We start from the raw sequence: 15,805 nt of genomic DNA on the forward strand, positions 1-15,805 counted from the left end.
AAAAAAAAAGAAAGAGAATTTCCTAAGGATGGACTTTGTCTATTCTTTTTTTTGGATTTTGTCTATTCTAAAATATTTTACACAAACATGGTCCACTCATTCATGTGGACGACCCTTCCTCATATTTATACAGGAATCTACCAAAACCCATCAAAGATGTTAAGTGCTGATTTTAGTTTTTTATTTTCATTTTTTAAATTTTGGTTTTAAAAAAGCTCATTTAAAAAATAATAAAAACAACTCATTTGAACTGGGTATATAGCTGAGGGGCATAGCTCCTGCTGGTAAGTGCAAGGTCCTGGGTTTGGTTCCTGGTACAAAGAAAACCCCCCTCATTTAACTATTCTGAGTTATTATTATTATTATTATCCTTATTATTTTGGTACCAAGGATCAAACTCAGGATCTTGCACTTGCCAGGCAGGTGCTTATGCCGCTGAGCTATATCCCCAGCCCCTTATCTAACTATTAATTTTTCTGCCAAGTCAGTGAGCAACCTCAGAGATGCATCCAAGACCTGGAAACCTGAGAGCAAGGCTGTGGCCAAGGTCTGTTGGGCCAGGTGGAGATGGTAGCAGGAAAAGGTGTTTTTACCTTAATTCACCGCGTGTAGTGTAAATCCCACTATAGCCTAGCTCTTTCCCTTAAACATTGTCTACTTTCTCCCTTACAACAGAGTAGTTGCCAGGCCAGCAAGATAGCTCAGCTGTCTAAAGCGCCAGTTTGGGCAAGTTTAGGCAGGCGCAGGGGACCAAGATTAGAACCCCAGCACCACATGTTGTGCCAGCCCTGCCCTCAGGGTGGGCTGAGGTGGCAAAGAAACAAAACAAAACAAAACAAACATGAGCATAGTTGCCACAGACCATGACTTGAAAAGTCAGATTTTTTTTTTTTTTTTTTTGTGGAACCGGGTATTGAACTCAGACCCTTGCACTTGCCAGGGAAGCACTTATTCTACTGAGCCATCTCCCCGGCCCCAAGCCAGAAATACTTAGGTGTTTTTTTTTTTGTTTTTTTTTTTGGTGGAACCAGGGATTGAACTCGGGCCCTTGTGCTTGCCAGGGAAGCGCTTATTCCACTGAGCCATCTCCCCGGCCCCTACTTAGTTGATAGTAAGCTTTCAAAAAAACATTTGCTGGCCCCCAGCCTCAAAGAGTCAAGGAAGGAAAGGGAGGTATTTATGGTAACTGAGAAAAGTCCTGAATAGAGAGGGGGAAAATGGCTTCAAACAGTGGGTAAGGGTTGGCGAGATCAACAGCAGATCTTTGTGGAGAGTGTGCTGTATCCAACACAAAGGGAGTGGATAGCTCAGCTTTGAGATTAATAAATAAACAAAAAGCTGTACAGGAAAGAGAGGGCCTTGGGAGTCAGAAACTAACTACATGTTTACATAGGCAGCTCAGATTATCTGAGAAGCTTTTATGAAAACAGAGAATTTGCCAGCACTACCTAGACAAAAAAGGGGCAAGATACAGCAAAGTGGCAAGGTCATTCTGAACTTTTTTTTAAAGACAGGGTCTTGCTATGTAGCCCAGGCTGGTCAACCTCAAACTCATGAGCGATCCTCCTCCCTCAGGCTCTAACTGCTGGGATTACAGGTTTGGACCATCACACCTGGTGGTTCCAAACATTTTTTTTCCTTGGGTTTGTCTAACATTAATTAATTGATTAATTTTGTCTTTTTGCCAGTTCACGCTGGGCTTTGCTCACTATATAGCCCAGGCTGGTCTTGAACTTGCAGCAGTCCTCTTGCTACAACTTCCTGAGTGCTGGAATTATAAGCATACACCACTACGCCCGAGTGTTTTTTAAGTTGTGGTAAAGTATGCCTACACGCACCAGGCATGGTAATGTATATCTCAATCCTGGCTACTAGGGAAGCTGAGGTAGGAAGAACAAACAGTCAAGGCCAGCCAGGTCAACTTAGGGAGAGTCTCAAAAAAAAAAAAAAAAAAAGGAAGGGACTGGAAATGTAGCTCAGTGGCACCGAGTTCAATCCCCAGGACCAGATATCTACTCCACACTTAAAGGGGGTTTAAATGGAGATAGCTCCAGTTTAACAGTTCACGTAGCAATAAATGATATTCACATTGTTGTACAGCCACATCTGAGGTCCTCTGATCCTAGATGAAATCATATGCTGTTTAGAGAGAAACAAGGGGATATAGGAGTACAAAGCATAGGACATAAAGGTCATAGTACCATTTTAAGGAGCAGGGGTTGGGAGGGATTGGTGAAAGGGATAACAACGGAAATACACGCTTGTTGATATATTGTATTGGAATGTCTGTCACCAGGAAAACAATAGCATTGGGTCCCTTCCTGCCTATTCATCATACTTCTTACCACACTCAGCCCCACCCGATTCTGTGGATCAAGAGATTGTTCAAATCTACCAGCTTCAGGAATGCCTCGGGGGTGTGACTCTCCTTTGGGTTGAAATCTGCTTCTACACTGGGACTTGGGGAGGTTCAGTAGTGCCCTCTGCTGATCAGAACCTGGATAACAAAATCCCATCCCAAGACAATTTAGAAGAAAAATTCTTAGGCCATAAGCGCAGAGTTTACTGAGAGTCAGAATCCTGCTCTTCCCTCCCAATTCCTGATGTTGAGGGGGCATCAAAGCGTACAGGTTATTCTACTGAGAAGATTACTTGTCCAGGCTGTTTCTCTGAAATAGTTTCTTTGCTTGGTATTTCCAATTAGAGGAAGTCAAATCCTCTGGAGGATGCACCTTCAGAACCAGAACCAAGAGCAGGGACTATCTTGCTAACCATATCAGGGGCTAGGGTTGCTAAATGTAGGTCCTGTTACATACTAATTCTCTAAGAGAAAGGGAGAGCTGCACCAGAAGAAAAACTTACTTTTATTACTGAGAAGGTGGGAGGAATAGAGAGAAGTAGAGGGGGGGGCTCCAGGGAGATGGCTCAGTGGAATAAGGGCTTCCCTAGCAAGCTCAAGGGCCTGAGTTCAATTCCTGTTCAAAAAAAAAAAAAAAAAAAAACATACAGAGAAGTAGAGGGAAGATAGAAATCTCAAGTGTCTTACCATTATGTTTCCAGAAACCCTGCACGGTAGGCCTGTAGGAACCATCTCTAACTCAAATAGTTCCTTGGGGTTCCCAAAGGCACAAGTGGCAGTGAAAAAGGTAAAAATCATGACAGAGGATGAAGGTTCAGTTCTACAGTTCTGTAATGAGGTCTCCTCCCCTCATAGAATTTGAGCATTTTACTCATCTACAAATAGATTTTTTATTTTTTTGGTGGAACCAGGGATTGAACTCAGGCCCTTGGGCTCACTAGGCAAGTGCTTATTCTACTGAGCCATCTCCCGGGCCCTTTATTTATTTATTCTGTATTTAGGGAAGGGTCTGCAGGATGTTCAGGGACTCACCACTTAGATCGGACTTATAGTGGTTCTCCTGTTTACAGCCTCCCAAGTGTTGTGACTACAGGCTCGTGCCACCACGCCCAGTCTCAATTGCCTTCTCATCCCATGGCAGGCCTAGGTATTAAAGCCCTGACCTCTGCATCTGCTTAAACAGGCACTTCAATCCGTTGAGCTAGCTGGCCGGCCCTTACAAATAGAATTTAATTTTTTTTTTTTTTTTTTTCTGAGACAGGGTCTCACTGTGCTGTTCAGGCTGGCCTTGAACTCACTTTGTAGTTCAGGTCCGTTTCAAATTGTTCAGGCCACGATCCTCCTACCTCAGGCTCTCAAACACCAGGATTACAGGCATGCACCACCATGCCTTGTCATGTTTTGTTTTTTGAGATAGGGCCTCACTATATAGTTCAGGTTGGCCTTGAATTCCTTGGACCTTTCTGCCTCAGCCTCCCAAGTGCTGGGATTGCAGGTGTGTGTCATCATTCCCAGCTGAGATATTTGAATTAACAAGATCTGAATCATTCAGATTAAAGTTTGAAGAGGCTGGCAGGTTAGTTAATGGGACACACCAACTCAAAACAGGTAGTGCGTGCCTGGAATTTCAGGTATTGGAAAGTTGAGGCAGTAGGATCAGAAGTTCAAAGCCAGCTTAGGTAATGTAGCAAGACCCCCATCTCAAAATGACATTTTAAGAAGGGGCTGGAATTCAATCCCCGGTTCTGCAAAAACAAAAAACAAGAAAAGGCTGGAGATTTAGCTTAGTAGTAGGGCATCCCTGGGTTTAGTCAGCGGTGGTGGTGGTGGTGGTGGGGCAATAGCAGCAAAGACTGGTATTCTAAATAGAACACTTATAGCTGGGAAAGAATCTACCTGAGATTTTGAACAGAAGCTAGTGTTAGAGGGTCTTTGAAAAATGAGTCCCCAAAATGTCTTTTAGGCTTTTCTTAAAAGTTTTGGAGGGGCTGGGCATATAGCTCAGTGGCATAAGTGCGTGCCTACCAAACACAAGGTCGAGTTCGATTACCGCCGAAAATAAAAGGTTGTGGAGCCTGTGGAAAGGTGTGTGAAAGCTGAGGCTTGTAAGATGTCCGGCCTAGAGGGTAAGTGGTGGCGGGAAATCAGGGTTAACTTCGAGAGCGTAATGGGTAGCACTATCCTTGAAAATGGGCCAGCCATTGTGCGCAACGTGCCTGGCCCAACAAGCTAGACCTTGAAGCGCCACCCAGTTACCATGGTAGCTGTCTGTTTTTCCCCAACCCCACCCTCCTTTACCAACTCTAGGAAAAGCTGGCCCGCAGCAGTCGCCTAGGGCAACTGGGGGGCCTCGCCCAGCGCCCCGCGGTCAGCGCCCCGCGGGCTCTCCTTCCCGCCTGCCTGGCAGTGGGCGGGGCTTCGACGTCACTTCCTGGCGGTGGGTGAGTTCCGGTATTTCAGGGCGGAGCAGGCGGAAGTAGGGGCGAGAAGCGGCTGCAGCGCTTAACCGCGGAGGCAGGGACCAAGACTGAGAGGTTGCTGGGTGGGCACTATGGCCGGGATCACCACCATCGAGGCGGTGAAGCGCAAGATCCAGGTTCTTCAGCAGCAGGCCGATGATGCAGAGGAGAGGGCCGAACGCCTCCAGCGGGAAGTGGAGGGAGAAAGGCGGGCTCGGGAACAGGTACGGAGAAGGCGAGGCGCGTGAGGAAGAGACTAGCACCTGGAACGCGGTCTCTCTTGCTGTGGAGCTAGAAGAGCAGGAGACAAAGTTGGAGTCCCGAGGGCGGGTGGTGCTCAGTTCCAAGCGGGCGAGAGTGGGGTCGGGGTGCTCGAGCGAGCAGGCTTGACTTTTGAAGGAGCTGAGCTTCGCGGAGCCGGGGAGGGATCTTCCTCCCTGCTCATTCATTCAGTCTCTCCGAGCCGGGCGCGGCCGGGGGAGGGGCTCAGCGCCGGTTCCCTCCCCCGCAGCCCCATACTGGGTGGAGGGCTCTGCTTTGGCTTGAGGTTTCCGACCTAAAGGGCGGGCGTTTATAGTGGGTGCTCCTCTGGTCTGGGCGGGGCAGGAACCCTGACTAAAACTCCTTTAAGAGGCTGAGGGGTACAGGGTGGGAACTGCCGGAAAGCCCCCGGTTTGGCTGGCTGGCAGCTTTTCCGCTCCCTCCTCCTCAGGAAATGAGGCAGCAGTCGACCGAGAGGAAGCGCGGTGCCCTCCCTCCATGGTGGAGCTTGAGGCTGCAGCACCGCCTTCCATCCTCCGGCCGGGGGCCTTTTCCTCTTAACGGGGACTCCTAACTGTTGCACCCACACTCGAGCGATGTGAGGCGGGAGGGGAGACGTGGTACTGCTCTCCCTACAGTAGTGCAGATGTAGGAGCCGACCTAACTTGCCTGGCCTTGCCCAGGATGACCTGGAAGGCAGGAACTTCTGCCACATGCAGACCTTTGTTGCTAAAGGGTGATCTGTGCAAGCTGAACTCGTCGAGAGGCATTTCTACCAGCAGAGTTGATAAGGGAGTGTACTGCCGAGAATCAGATGCAGTGCCAGCCCATTTCAGGGTTTCTGATTGACCTGGGCAAGGTGGCGTGGGCAGAAACAATAAGTTCTGCTGACATCTGGTGATGTTCTTTTGCTACTTTCCTAATTACGAAGTACAGTATCTTTTTTAAAAGGATCAATATTAGTTCACCTGGTGGGATGATGGGTGAGTCTTGAGATTTCTTGAAACCAAGAAGTGTTTAGAAGTGGTTGACCAGTGTTAGTAAGCAGAGCCCCTGAGTTGAGGCTTTGTGTTTCGGAGGATTTTAAGACTAAAGAAACCTGGCTTTCTTATGACTTATTGGTGTTATGTTTTAGTTTTTTCCTCTTGTTTTATTTTTATTTTTTCCTTCTTCTACAGAGAGTGAATGGGAATGTTTAGTGGGTGGGGACTAGAGTTTGGAAAAGAATGGGAGAGGTACATTAGCCCTCCAAGTTAATACTCCGTCTTTGTTAGAGTACTTATTTTTTTATTATTATTAATTTATTTTGGTACTGGGAATTGAACTCAGGAGCTCCTGTTTTCCAAGCAGGCACTGTGACACTAAGCTATATCCCTAGCCTAGAGTGCTTACTTTTGTAACTGGGCAGAGATGCTAGAGCTAATTGTCTTTCTCTGTCACTTTTGTTTACTTATTTATTTATTTATGTGTGTGTGTGTGTGTGTGGCCAGCTCAGCCCACCAGGGGGCAGGGCTGGCTGGCATGTGGTGCTGGGGGATTGAACCGTGGTCCCTGTGCTTTGCTTAGCTTAGCTTAGCTTAGCTTGTTTTAAGTAGGTGCTTTAGACCACTGAGCCATCTCACCAGCCCCTGTCACTTTTGTTTTGAGATAGACTTACTATGTAGCCCACACTGAACTTGTTTGTAATCCTCCTGCCTCAGCTTCCTAGTGCTGAGACACAGTGGGGTGGGTGGAATTTTCCTTTGAGTTTATGCAAGCGACTTCAGAGTACTAGTTCAAGTGAGACTCTTTATAACTAGTGACATTTTCTCATCTTTGTTCTGGAAACCAGATAGCCATAAAGGGGAAGACAGGATGTTGCAGAAGGAACTGGTTGTGTTGAGCTGCATAATCTTGGGCTGCACATTTAAATATAACCCCCCAGGTCCCCAGCACTAGTTATAGGATAGATGACCTATGTGTCCATCCCAGGGTTTGGTAATTTTTCTTGTAGGAACCCTTGGCTTCATTTGTCCCACCTTTGGTGACTCTTGGGTTGATAGAATGAGCAGTTTCACGTGTTTTTCAAGCTATTTCCTTCCTTCAAAGCCTGCCACATTTGCTTATTGAGCTGTGAGGAAGTATGCAGAAGGGGAAGTAGGATGGTAGTTAAATATTGGTGAAACCAGTGTCTTCCTGTCCCCTACTTGACAGCCTAATCTTTTGACTTTTTGCTGCAGTGAACTTTGAACCCTTACTGAGGAAGAGACAGTGGTAAGGGAAGGGCTGCTCCGTGGACCAATTCTTAGTCTCTTAGGGCTTTCTGAAAGGTGGGGTTTGCTGCTCCTTCTCCTTCTCCTGGACCTGGAAGCTCAGTGCTCTCTGGTCCTGTCCCATGTTAATAGGGCTGTTAATTCTGACTTTTTTAGATTCCTTTGTGCGATCATCGAAGTTGCTCTTGTTGCAAAACTGAAACACTGAAGTTCTGACATAAGTTATTTTCTGCCCTTGGCTGGACGTTGACTTTTTTTTTTCCTTTTCTTTTAGACCGGGTCTTGCTATGTAGTTCAGGCTGACCTGGAACTCACAGTGATCCCTCTGCCGAGTGCTGGGATCACAGGTGTGTGCCACTGGTGACAAGATAAAATTTAATGTAGTCTTAATTCTTGTTTTTTCGTGGTGGGGATAAATATATATATATATATATATATATATAACCTAAAATTTACTGTTGTAACCTTTTTCTATTCATTTTTTTTGGGGGATGGGATCTAGGTTGGGCTTGAACTCCAGGGCTCCAGTGATCTTTCTCCCTTAGCCTCCCAAATATGCCCCTGGGACTATATGCATGCACTCCTAAGTTGGTCTAACCATTGTAACGTCTGGGTGTGGGTGTGGGGGTGGGGGTGGGGGTGGTGGTAGTGGTGGTGGTACTGGGGATTGATCTAGTGTATCAAACTGAGCTACATAACTGAAGTACATCCCTAGCACATTTATTTGGATATGGAATCTCATGAAGTTGTCCAAGCTGGGCTAGAACTTGAGATCCCCTTGCTCTGGCCTTCCAGAGTACTGGAATTACAGGTGTACACCACCATAGCTGGCTTTGTAACTATTCTTAAGTGTACAGTTCACTGTACCCTCCACCCCCATGCCTCTCTCCTAACTTCCCTGGTATGTTGTTGAGAGTGAATGGCTTTGAATAGCAGTTTCTGGCCTTAATCCCATGTTCCTGGCCTCTGAGGTGGAAATACCTATGGTGTGGCTCTCTCCTGTTGTCCCCCACCCCCTTCCTGGAGCACCAGCGTGCAGGGGAGAGGCAAACAGCCCTTTGCTCCAGTGCTGCCTCCAAGGCCCCACCTTTGTTTACCCTGGGCATGGTGATTGCTCTGCTCCCTCACAACTTGCCACCCTTTGGTGAAACTTAAATTCCCTAAGGACACAGTGTCTAGCTCCCTGAGTAGATAGATTTTGTGAACACAGTCAATAGAGCTGCATTCCAAGCTCAAGGCTAACTTCTAGTATACTGTCTTGCTTTTGAATTCCATCTGTCTCTTTTATCTAAAAAGAGAAACCCCAGTGTGGCCAAGAGCCAGATTTAAGTTAATCCCCTTCTGTCCTTGGCCTTGTTCTGCCTCTGAGCACCAGCTCCCTGTCAGCGTCTCACGGTGAGAACTGTGGTGTACTACTTGGTACTCTGCGTGGAGGATGGTAACATTTAAACCCAACTCACAGCTGAGGCTGCTGTCGGCCATCTCATTGACCACATTGCTGCTGCATTTCACTGCCACTTCCTCACCCAAGATCTTCACCTGGGCAGTGGAGAATCCTATTATTACCTGAAGGAAAAGACAAGATGAGCAGGCTGAAGGGCCAAAACCACCTCTAGGTGAGCACACTAAAACCTGGGGTGATTGATTACAGGAGCCCCAGGGGCAGTCTGCAAAGGTAGCTTGTTGGATCTACTGTATTGGTGCCTCCTTGCTGAGCCACAAGGCGCAGACATCCTGGGTGGAGCTGCAGTTAGGTTGTCTTCCTTCTTCCTTTAACAGGATCAGATCTTGATTCTGCAGGCTTTTGTTTCTTTATAAAGATAACTAACTTTCAATGGGAGAAGGAAACAAAAACCAGCTATGTCCAAGGATGGACATCCCCTACCCCTTTCTCTGAAGCTTTTGTGGAGGGTCTCATCTTGGAACCTGCTTTTGGTTCAGGCTTCTTGTTGTGTTCATGCTCTTGCTCTCCTCCTCCCTTTTTAGCTTTGTGAAGAATTCTATTGTAAATGCTGGTTTGTGGGAGAAACTGCCGAGCCTGCTTGTTGTCATGGGAACTGCACCCTCCACCCCCATAGCCTGTTATCTTCTACTTCAGTTTGGGTGACTACTGAGCTGGATAGGGACTTATATTTCATGAGCCTCCTCCAAATTTAGTTCCATTTTTCATCATCTCATTTTACGCATCTGAAACAGGGTAAATCATTATACTGTACTGCCAGTGTTTTAGAGTTCTTGATAGCCTGCCTTGCTTTTGACTGGTCTTGTTGAATTTATGAGAAATCTGTGTTATTCTAGGGGACATCTGTTTTCCTAGAAGAGACAGAAGCAGAGAATACTTGTCTTTGTGAATGTTTTGATGTTTTGAATAGTTAGGGACACGGACTGTTTCTTAGTATTCCAGCTTATGTACACTTCTTGATTTTTCTTTTCCTGTAGCCTGGTGCTTAGATTATAGCTCCAGCTCCCTGCTCCCTTTCCCAGTTCCTTGAACCTTCTGTATATATGGAATTTTTTGTTCAGATACTGTTAGTTTTTTGTTCAGATACTTTTGGGTTGTAGCCCTCTCCATAAGGCTGATGGCCCAGATTTCTACAGCTGCCGCCACCCCTGCCTGCTAGGAGGAAATCAGGGTAATGGAATTCAGGCACAGTCTGGGCAGCAGAGGAGAGATCGTGTTTACCAAGTGCTCGGATAACATCTGAACTGGGTGGTGTGCAGGGCAGGTTAAATTCTTGCATGGTTAAAGTAGTCATAGGAAGAGGCTTTCCTACCACATGCCAGCTGCCTCCTTCATTGCTCCTTTCTAATTCCATAGCCACTCCTTGTGGGCTACTCAGACTGGAGCTTCTATCTCATTACAGGATGAAGGCCAGGGAGGTTGTCATAAGTTGTACTGGAGGATAAAGCTAAGAAAAAGACTTGAGGGGCTGGAGAGATGGCTCAGTGGTCTAAAGCACCTACTTGGAACAAGCTTGGCAAAGCACAGGGACCACGGTTCAATCCTCCAGCACCACATGCCAGCCAGCCGCGCCCCCTGGTGGGCTGAGCTGGCCACACACACACATACACACACACACACACACACAATAAATGTTAAAATAAAAAAAAAAGAAAAAGACTTGAGATTAGAGAGGAGGCAGTTCAAATATTTGGAGGGCTGGTGCTGGGAGTGGTGGGAATACTTTCCTTCTCTTCCTTTCTCAAAACCTCTTTTTTTTTTTTTTAAAGGTTTTCATTTTATTTTTTTGCGGTACGCCAGGGGATTGAATTCAGGACCCTGTGCTTGCCTGGCAAGCGCTTATTCTACTGAGCTATCTCCCCAGCCCCTCAAAACCTCTGTTATAATGTCATCAAAGCAATCTGAGGCAGAAGGAGCTCTTATTTCCTCAATACCCCAAGGGAGGAAGAGAACGTGCTGACAGGGTGGGGTATAGGTAACCCTGTGCTTCATTCTTTTGCTTTGCAATCTGGAAGTCTCTTCTGGAGGACATTTCCTTTGGCTACTTGTCTTCCTGATGTAGTAGGTAAGGTGATCCAAAGGTTAACACCTTGATGTAAACAGCAAATCGATAATTTACAAACAACTTCTTAAGAAACCTTGCTTATTTATGTTTCTACATACACATTTATAAGAAAGTTGCTGAATAGGAGACACAGCTCTCAGCAGAGTGAGCCCTTTTCCAGCTGTCTTCTGTGACCCCAGTGTGTTCAGGAATTTGAGCTGAGTCCAGAAGGGGATGGTACTGTCACTGGTTTGGACAAGAAACTGAGCTTTTTTTTTTTTTAGAAACTGAGCTTTGAAAGAACATAAGGGAGTTTGTTGCTCTGATCCTGGCGCATCTGAGTTAGGGCAGGTTCTGCCGTAGTAGACTGGTGTCTTCGTCTTCCCTGTCTGTGCTCAGTCCCATTCTAACTGTAATAGCTGATCCTTTTTACCATGCTTCTGCCTTCTTTTTCCATTCAAATGCAGGCTGAAGCAGAAGTAGCCTCCTTGAACCGTAGGATCCAGCTGGTTGAAGAGGAGCTGGACCGTGCACAGGAGCGCCTGGCCACTGCCCTGCAAAAGCTAGAGGAAGCTGAGAAAGCTGCTGATGAGAGTGAGAGGTCTGTAGGGGAGCTTGAGGGAGTGGGATGTCTTTATTTCTGGCTTTGGGGATTGAACCTGGGCCTTGTGAATGCTAGGGAAACCTAGCACTGAGCCACACCCCAGTTCCTTCTCACGATTTGAGGCACAGTCTTTCTGAGTTGCCCAGATTGACCTCAGATTTTCCATCCTCCTACCTCAGCCTTCCTAGTAGCTGGATTACAGGACTGGGCATGTGGATTTCAAAAGACGTTCAGGCCACTGTATCCTCTCACAATGGCCTGCCTCACCCTGCAGAGTATGCTTTTTTCTTTTAGTTGGCCTGAACTTACTCTGTGGAGCACTTTTCTTTTTTCTTGTCTTTAATAAGTATAAAACTTTGATACCTTAAAAAAAGTTCATAAATGAGGAAGTAGCTCATAGAGTACTTGCCTAGAATGTGCAAGGCTCTGACCAAAATTTTTCTTTCCTCCCTCCTCCCTTCCTATTTTGTTGTTTGTTGCTAGGGAATGAACCCAGGGCTTCAGACATACTGTGCAAGCAAACACTCTACCACTGGGTTGTACTCTTAGCCCTAGATCTGTTTTTTGAAATAATGACCATTATATTATAGGATTTTTTTCCCTTTCTGTTTGCATATTCTCCCCCCTTGGAGAAAGCGATTGAGTATAGTAACCTGAACTTCAAGACTTTGTCATTACTATTTCTTTGTAAATGGGTCAACTATTCCTTATAATGGGTCAACTGTCTGGCTTCTGCTTTGTGGAAGCACATAAACCCACTCCTGAGGTTAATCCTCCCTCTAAAACAGACCCTCAAAGACAAGACGAGAAGTATCAGCGAGTCTAGCAGTAGCAGGCACTCTTAGGAACGGGCTGGAAATTCAGATTCTCAGTTTCTGCTTCTGAGCCGCTGAGTTGCCACCACCACCAGAGTTGGAGCCCAGTGGTGCACCTCCTCTCAGCCCTGTCTGCTGCGCTGTCAGAACAAGGGGGCAAGGGAGGGCAGGATCTTGGACTCCACCCATGTTCAGTTAGAATAGTTACAGTAGGGTCCAGGCACTGATGTTTTAAAAAGTTCCAAGTAATTTTAATGTGTGGTTAGGGGTAAGGAACAGATCACAGCTCATCTTTATGAACTGGCAGTTAGTTCCTCATCACATGTGAGGCAAAGCAGAACAGAGATGCATAACAACTTGAACTTGGCTTTTCAGAATTAAAAGTCCCCTGCTAGAGCTGGGCATGGTGGCACACACCTGTGATTCCAGCCCTTGGGAGGTTGAAGCAGGAGGATCAACCATGAATTGAGTCTAGCCCCAGCTACATAGAGAGTTCAAGGCCAGTCTGAATTGCATAGTGAGATCCTGTCTCAATAAATGCCCTGCTAGAGATTTGTTAGCACAGGGCAGCTGTACAAATGAGTATGTGATAGCTACATATGTACAAGTAAAGAGTAGAGTCCAGGGGCCTGGCCTTAGCTCAGTTGTTTAAGTGGCTGCTTCCACAAAGCTGTCAGCCTCAGGATGCTGTGGTTAGATCCCCACAACTCTCCAGCCAGCCAAACCAGCCATGAGGGCACTCGGAGCAAAAAAAAAAAAAAAAAAAACCCTTATGGGCTGGTGAGATGGCTCAGTGGTCTAAAGCACCTACTTAGAACAAACTTAGCAAAGCACAGGGACCACGGTTCAATCCCCCAGCACCACATGCAAGCCAGCCCCGCCCCCTGGTAGGCTGAGCTGGCCACACACACACACACACACACACACACGCACACATAAATAAATAAAAGAAAAAAAATAAAAAAGAGTAGAGTCCAAATTGTGGAAAGAAAAAGTTTTCTGCATATAGTTATATAAGATACTTTTAGAAAGAATATTAAAAAATTATCTTTGGGGGCTGGGGAGATGCCTCAGTGGAATAAGCACTTCCCTAGCAAGTACAAGGGTCTAATTTCAATCCCCGGTTCCAAAAAAAAAAAAAAATCTTTGATGGGCAGGACTAGAAATGGGGAGGAGACTTAGTTTTAACGTATACTCTTAGACAGTACACCTAAACATCTAATGTCTTAATGAGCAGGGGTATGATTAGTAGACAAAGTTTTGAGAGACTTGGATTTCCGTGTGAGTAACAAGAGGAGGAAAGGGCTTTCAGAGATGCAATTTTGAGTCCCTTGGAATGAAACTGATGACAGATTCCTCAGCGAACATGTGCTGAGTTCATCCTGTTCCTGGCAGAGGTATGAAGGTCATTGAAAACCGGGCCCTAAAAGATGAAGAAAAGATGGAGCTCCAGGAAATCCAGCTGAAAGAAGCTAAACACATTGCCGAAGAGGCAGACAGGAAGTATGAAGAGGTGAGCCTCCTTGTGTGTGTCCCCATCGTTGGTGACACCATGCCTCTGCCATTATGGGAGTGGTGCCTTCATCTCTCTGAGGGGTACCTGACCTTTTCCTGTAGGTGGCTCGTAAGTTGGTGATTATTGAAGGAGATTTGGAACGCACAGAGGAACGAGCTGAGCTGGCAGAGTCGTGAGTATTTTGCTCTCCAAATCTTGTCAAATCTTTCTCTCCCTTTCCCTCCAGCCTGTTCACTAATACAAGTAAACTAGCATTCCTTCAACCTTGTTAAACAGGGCCTGGGGGTGGGAGTCGTCTATCTGTAACGCTTCTTTGGGGCTCTAAGGATGGCTTTGGGCTTCTTAACTAGTAACAACAAATGAAGTTTGCTGTTTCCTCAAGGAAGTTTACAAATTGAGGGAATGTAAGACTGAATAGGTGGTGAACAGGTTACTGGAAGGACCCTACTGGCACCTTTACTCCTGCAGACGTGGAAGCGCCTGTACTGACTTGTGATCTGGTCAGTTTTTACCATATTGCCAGTCTGCTGGGGAACTTCAGGGAAGAGCAGATCTTAACTGCTCCTTGACCTGGCCTTGTATAACAACGTGAGCGCTTGATGCATACTCATTTGTACTTCCCTTCCGTTCGCCTCCCCGACATGACATCCCATGACCGTGATGGTGTTTTCTTACCATTAAAAAAAAATATTTTTCCCATTATGCTGCTTGTTTCCTTGCTGTGTTCCTTTTTGACCTTTCTCCCTCCCCACAACCTGGCCTGTGCCATCCCCATGACTGTCACTAACAGCCGTTGCCGGGAGATGGATGAGCAGATCAGACTGATGGACCAGAACCTGAAGTGTCTGAGTGCTGCTGAAGAAAAGGTACTAACCCTAAGCCTGCAGGGAGGCTACATGTGTTGTGTGGTTTTGTTTGGTTTTGTCTGTTTTGCAGCTGCCTCCCCTCCACTGGTTGACTGTCGAGTGCTCTCTCATCTCCTCATGGAATGCTCCATTCTTTCCACTACTTGCTCTTTCATGTCTTTTTCCTAGTTGCTTCCCCGCCTCTCCTCAGAGTCTCTCCCTCTTCCCCTGGGTGGTTTGGGGCCTGTTTGGGTTGAGCACTCCTTCCCTCCTCCACTTCAGGTAGCAGTTAGTTAGGGCTTACTCTGGGGAGCAGTTTCTTTCAAGTGCTCTTTCTTTATTAGCACTCAGACATTTTAAGCCCAGAGCTTCTAGCTCGTGACATGTTCCCTGGTAGAGGGAGGAGGGTTGATGCTTGCTCAGGTTACCTAGGACCTTTTCTTCCCCAATGTGTCTTCCAACTCTCTACATACAGGTTCGATTCACCTCTGTGTGTCTCTCTCCCTTTTTTTATTCTCTTCCTCTTCCCTTTCCTCTCCTGCGGTATTTAAAATGTTCACAGTAAGTGTTCTGAGCTGGAGGAGGAGCTGAAGAATGTCACCAACAACCTCAAGTCTCTTGAGGCTCAGGCGGAGAAGGTAGGGGCTGGTTTGTGAAGGTGTCAGGCATTGGGCCTGGGCCCAGCCCTGCCCTTAGTGAATGACTAGAGACAGTTCTCTATAATCCAATGAGAATGCCCCCACCCCCACTGCCCATTCATATTCTGAGTTGAATGCTAATTCCTGTACAGTCTGATTACCTTTGTTAAAATAGCTTCATGGTCTTAAGTGCCTAGAGTCAGTCACACTCCTTGGGCCAAAAGTGTTGTGCTAAAAGGCAATTACCAGGGTCCCTAATAGACCATGTAGCAAACAGATGGGGCCAGCAAGTATATGTTTCTCTGAATCATAATGAGCAGTGAAGACCAGTGACTGCTCTGTACCATCCACAGGGGAATGTTTAAGTGCTGTGGATGCAGAGTGTCACTATCTTTGCTCCCTAAGCAAGAGAAAAGAAAAATGCCTCCTTAGGTTGTTAAGAATAACATCGGGGGCCTGGCCTTAGCTCAGTTGTTTAAGTGGCTGCTTCCACAAAGCTGTCAGCCTCAGGTTGCTGTAGTTCGATCCCCACAACACTTCAGCCAGCCAA

General features: G+C 46.4%; 1 protein-coding gene across 13 annotated transcripts in view; it reads left to right on the forward strand.

The window, feature by feature from the left end:
- The window catches only part of Tpm3 (tropomyosin 3), a 34,735-nt gene that overhangs the window by 6,896 nt on the left and 12,034 nt on the right, over positions 1-15,805 (forward strand). For 4 of the 13 annotated variants that reach the window (XM_023713602.1, XM_004629822.2, XM_023713601.1 and 1 more), the window contains exons 1-5: positions 4,747-5,042; positions 11,305-11,438; positions 13,652-13,769; positions 13,874-13,944; positions 15,180-15,255. In XM_023713602.1, the coding sequence (XP_023569370.1) occupies positions 4,911-5,042; positions 11,305-11,438; positions 13,652-13,769; positions 13,874-13,944; positions 15,180-15,255 (531 nt within the window). In that variant the 5' untranslated portion in view covers positions 4,747-4,910. Of the gene's footprint in view, positions 1-4,746; positions 5,043-11,304; positions 11,439-13,651; positions 13,770-13,873; positions 13,945-14,562; positions 14,639-15,179; positions 15,256-15,805 lie in introns of those variants that run through there. The other 9 variants (XM_023713600.1, XM_023713598.1, XM_004629818.3 and 6 more) reach the window with 5 other exon arrangements.

The sequence above is a fragment of the Octodon degus genome, unplaced genomic scaffold (genome assembly GCF_000260255.1).
Source record: "Octodon degus isolate 3935 unplaced genomic scaffold, OctDeg1.0 scaffold00032, whole genome shotgun sequence".
NCBI lineage: Eukaryota > Metazoa > Chordata > Mammalia > Rodentia > Octodontidae > Octodon > Octodon degus.